The sequence below is a fragment of the Rattus rattus genome, chromosome 10 (assembly GCF_011064425.1).
Source record: "Rattus rattus isolate New Zealand chromosome 10, Rrattus_CSIRO_v1, whole genome shotgun sequence".
In the NCBI taxonomy this organism is placed as follows: Eukaryota; Metazoa; Chordata; class Mammalia; order Rodentia; family Muridae; genus Rattus; species Rattus rattus.
The window spans coordinates 71,325,571-71,330,142 of record NC_046163.1 but is presented as its reverse complement, the minus strand read 5'-3'; the positions used below and the strand labels follow the sequence as shown (position 1 = coordinate 71,330,142).

Genomic DNA, 4,572 nt, shown 5'->3' with positions numbered 1-4,572 from the left:
TGAGGTTTCGCTCGTTCTGTTCAAGTCAGAAGCAGCTCATCTGGATTGCTAGAGGTTAGTGCAGCCAAAGTACACTGGGAGCCAAGTGCCTGGACACATTGTATCACCCAACTCATTTCAACTCCCCCAGGCTTGGTTCTGTGAATGCTGCTGTTCCTGCTCTGCCTGTGACTGCTATAAACACGAAGTTGAAGCCCAGCTCAGCCCTCAACTAACAAGTTGAGACCTTGGGTGACTGTGCCCAGTTTTTCTCACTCATCTGATGGAAGCCCAATGCCAATTATACCATGGACAGTGCATGTGCACTGTTCAAAACAACTTAGATGACCAGTAATGAATGATCAAGAAGTTAAAAAAAAAAAAAAAAAAAAAAAAAAGTTAATCTCAGCCATGTACCTATAATCTCAGCACTTGAGAGGCTAGGGCAGGACGAATGTGAGTTCAAGATAGCCTTTGCTACATGCATAGTGAGATCCTATCTCTAAGGAGGAGGAAGAGGAAGAAGAGATAGGAAAAGGAGGGAAAGAAGAAATGAGATAAGGAAATGTGTGTGTGTGTGTGTGTGTGTGTGTGTGTGTGTGTGTGTGGAAACTGCCCAGCATAGCACCTGAACCATGGTGAGCACACAAATGTTTGTGACAGTCATTTACACAAAACAGTTTCTATCCTTTGTCCTACATCTCGGACAAGTAAAATCACCCAATTCTCTCCCAAGGATGTTTAGCTAAGAGTAAAACACTAAGTTCGGTTAATACAATATTGATGTTAGGAATGGGTCATTATTAAAAGCAGCCTTTTTAATGTTTAATATTCCTTTGAATAATAAATGTTGGGCAAAGAAGAGGATGGAGTATGGATCTGACTCACTAGTTGATAGTCGTTGGACCCTCCTTTGGTGTCCAGTTGCCTTGAACAGAGGACTACCAGGCAAGTAGCTCCTCTCTAACAGCTGTGTGGAAGCCCTCAGTGGATCCTGCCTGCTTTAAACCCACAGGGATGCCTCAAGGAAGCACAGCTCCGCTTCAGAAGGCAATGATATGGGTAATCCTCTTCCAAAGTACTTATAACAAACTTCCCACCATCACAAACCATCTTCACCCAGGCCTGGGAAGAAGCACTTGGCCCAGCAGAAGGAAGGGCCTATGATTGGCACAAACACAGTCAGTGGTGGTTTGAATAAGAATAGTCCCCACGGACAAATATATATTTGAATGCTTAGGAAGTGTCACTATTTTAAAGAACTAGGAGATGGTCTTATTGGGGTAGGTGTGGCCTGGCTGGAGGAAGTGTGTCACTTGAGGTGGGCTTTAAGGTTCAAAAGCCTAAGCTAGGTCCAGTGTCTTCCTGCTGCCTTCAGACCTGGGATGTAGAACTCTCAGCTACTATGTTAGTCATGCACTAAACCTCTGAAACTGTAAGCCAGTTCCAGTTAAATGCTGCCCCCGCCTTCTCCCTTTCTCTCTCTCTTTCTTTCTTTCTTTTTTTTTTTTTTTTTTTTTTGAGACAGGGTTTCTTTGTGTAGTCTTGACTATGTCCTGGAACTAGCTTTGTAGACCAGGCTGGCCTCAAACTCATAGACCCACAGAGATCCTCCTGCCTCTGCCTCTTGAGTGCTAGGATTAAAGGTGTATGCCACCACCACCTGGCAAATGCTTTCCTTTATAAGAGTTGTCTTGGTCACGGTGTCTCTTTATCGCAGTAGCTCCCTGACTTAGACACAGCCCTTCATGCACGCACGGAAGACTATGCAATGACAAATACAAACGTTCTTCCAGGCTCCTTTCAGCCATACACACCGGCTGTTCAGCCCTCTTCAAGTTAACAGGGAGACAGTCTGTTAAAATCAGAGTGGCCTGAGGTGGTAACCTGAGAAAAGACAGCAGAGGGAAAGAGAGCAGTGGCCTTCTGACCTGCAGGGGACAAAGGCAGCACAGAGTGGGCGTACCAGGGAAGGTAAAGCAGACAGGAAGCCAAAGCTGAGAAAAGACTGAGGTCACAGGATCCTAGGAGAAAAAAACTGTGGGTCCAGGTGGTTAAAGTTCCAGGATCTGCCAAGCCTTAAGGGCCATGGGGTGCAATAAAAGCAGAGGGGTGTAAGAGCTGCCCAGAGCTGTGGCTGCGAGAGATTAAAACCAAGAGAAACAAGCCACCAGCGATCTATAGGTTGCTGACATCAAATCCTTTGGGCCTGTGGTACCAGTCCCAGACATGAGGCAACTATAGACCAGGGATGAGCACATAGAGAGCCCCCGCCCCCTTCCTCTGCCTAGGTAGAGCAGAGGGAACTGTATACAAGCAGACACTGGGAAGGAGACAGATGGATTCCAGTCTGGAGACAGAAGCTTAATCTGCCTGAGTCCGAGGGCCAATTGAGCTAGACTGAGTAATCAGGGCAAGCCATAGGACTGGGTCCACAGGAACCTCAACGGGAGGCAGAGAAGGTGACAGAGACGATTTTCTTATTGAGCTTCCAGGCTCCTGTCCAAAGATTTTTATTGGACTTTGTAGTCGTACATCACACTTTGTTCAGTTTTTGAGTTGGTCCCAGACTCTACCACAGTGGAGGGCAGGAGTTGGTGTTGGAGGCACTCTGTCCATCCCGGCTCCCTTTTTGGGAGGATTTTCAGTTGTGACAGCCCTGCCCCCTGCACCATCTCTCTCCTTAGTGTGGTCAGGCAAGCACAGGCTCAGTGGCAGTCAGGTACCTCGAAGCATGTCCAGGGTGACCAGACTATGCTATCAACGGTATCCAAGTGCCCTAGGTCCAGGAAACACCTCCCCTCCCCAGTGTGCCCTTCCAAGGCAGGGAGGGGAAGTGTCTGAGGCCGGGACTTTAGATCACTTGCAGGTGGCATAGTACAGCACACGCCCGTTGATGTAACTGCGGATCTGTTCCACGCGCTTCTCCAGCCCCGACAGGTCTGCTGAACGAAGCATGATGGCCTGACTCCCTCGAAGCAGCTCTGACTCCATGTCTGAGGCAGATGGAAACAGCCAGTGAGGAAGAATCAGAAGGTGAGACACCCAAGGACTCCCAGTCTATCCTTTCCCTCCCCCAACATGGAGGCACAGGGACAGGAGTGCAACCAACCACTGAGGCAGACAGTTCCCACCTACTACCCACTTCTCTGGCCCCATTCCACTGTTAGGGAAACATGGCAGGCCCAGACCCCGTCTCAGACTTCCTTTTGCCCAACTCTCTCCTCTGCTCCAGGCTGTCTGGCTATCCCAGAGTGATAAGGAAGTCTACTGGCACCAAGATTAGCAACCCAAGTTGGGCATGCAAAACCCTGAATCCTACCAATGATCCTCAAATGGAAGCTGGGAAAAGCTAGCCAGGCAACTTGGATTGCTCACCACTTCCTCTCCCTGAAATATCATGCCAGGAAATAGTAACTTCCACCCCCAGTGCATTCACCATCCTCAGATAAGACACTCTGTCTACAGTTCTCCAATAGAGGAGTCCCCTCTACCATACCGTGATGGCTTGGACTTTGCCAAGAGGAGGGAAGGAGTATGGACTGCCTCATGGGGCAGCATTGGGCAACTTTATCTATGTCGGAAGTCATCTCTTAAAGCCCAAATCTGAACACTTCTTGCTTCCGCCCACCCAGCTGCCCCAGGCCTATCCCCTGGACAGTAGGAATCTGTGTGTTGTGCTCCTGTAGGACAGTACTGCACACTTATGTGGCTTGACATCCAAGAGACAAACACCTCCATTCTTCAGCTGCAACATCACCCCCTCCCCCTGGCCACTTCTCTCTTAAGAATGTAGGTCTGTCAGTATTCTCTCTGAAGATGAGGTAGCCCTCACCATCCCTAACAGAGTGCTACAGCCTTGGACCTGTGCTCTCACACCCCATGGAGGCCCATGTGGACCTTACAGGGAGTCTCAGGCTGATGGACACTCAGGACAGGGTGACAGCAAAATGACTCAGCACCTGGTGTGGCCTGGTCCCAGTCAACAGAGAAGGCTCTGTCCGTAGCACAGAGGCAGACATTTATGTGCTCATTAGGATTTGCCTGCATGGGATCCTCTGGGACTGGGAGATCATTTACTGTCACCCTTGAGCTGCTGCCTCCTGTTTGTCCAATGGGTCAGGTTTGTTAAGTCTTTTAGCAGTGAGCAAGATCTTGCTGGCTTAGAGCAACTCTCAGTGACTCGGAACCCTTGAGTGTCTCTCAGGCGAGTGACAGCTTAAGCTTACCGTCACCTTACCAATTACAGAGAGCTTCTGGTGACATGAGCCAGCTCTGCCCAAGCCATGGTTTAACAACAGAGGCCCAAAGAGGGGCAAAGGTAACTTTTCCTCTTACGTAATTTCACCCAGTTGGTTCCAACCCATCACTTTAGACTTTTGCAGTTCCCTATCAGGTGATTCTGTTTCATGGTATATTATCTGCAGATAGAGTACCACCGGGCAAGACCAGGACAAGTGCTCAATCAGCCCCCACTCTCTCCTCTGGGGCATGTGGCCACAGCCTCTCACCAATCCACCGTAAACCCACCAACCTAATCTCTTCTATCGTGTCCACCTCACTATAAACGAGACTTCTGCCAGCCATTTTTAT

General features: G+C 49.1%; 1 protein-coding gene across 1 annotated transcript in view; it reads right to left on the bottom strand.

The window, feature by feature from the left end:
• Positions 1-2,454: 2,454 nt before the first annotated feature.
• Positions 2,455-4,572, bottom strand: part of Lamb3 (laminin subunit beta 3) — a 39,967-nt gene continuing 37,849 nt past the window's right edge. Inside the window, exon 21 of the mRNA XM_032915276.1 lies at positions 2,455-2,975. Within this exon, the coding sequence (XP_032771167.1) occupies positions 2,839-2,975 (137 nt within the window). The 3' untranslated portion in view covers positions 2,455-2,838. The remainder of the gene's footprint in view (positions 2,976-4,572) is intronic.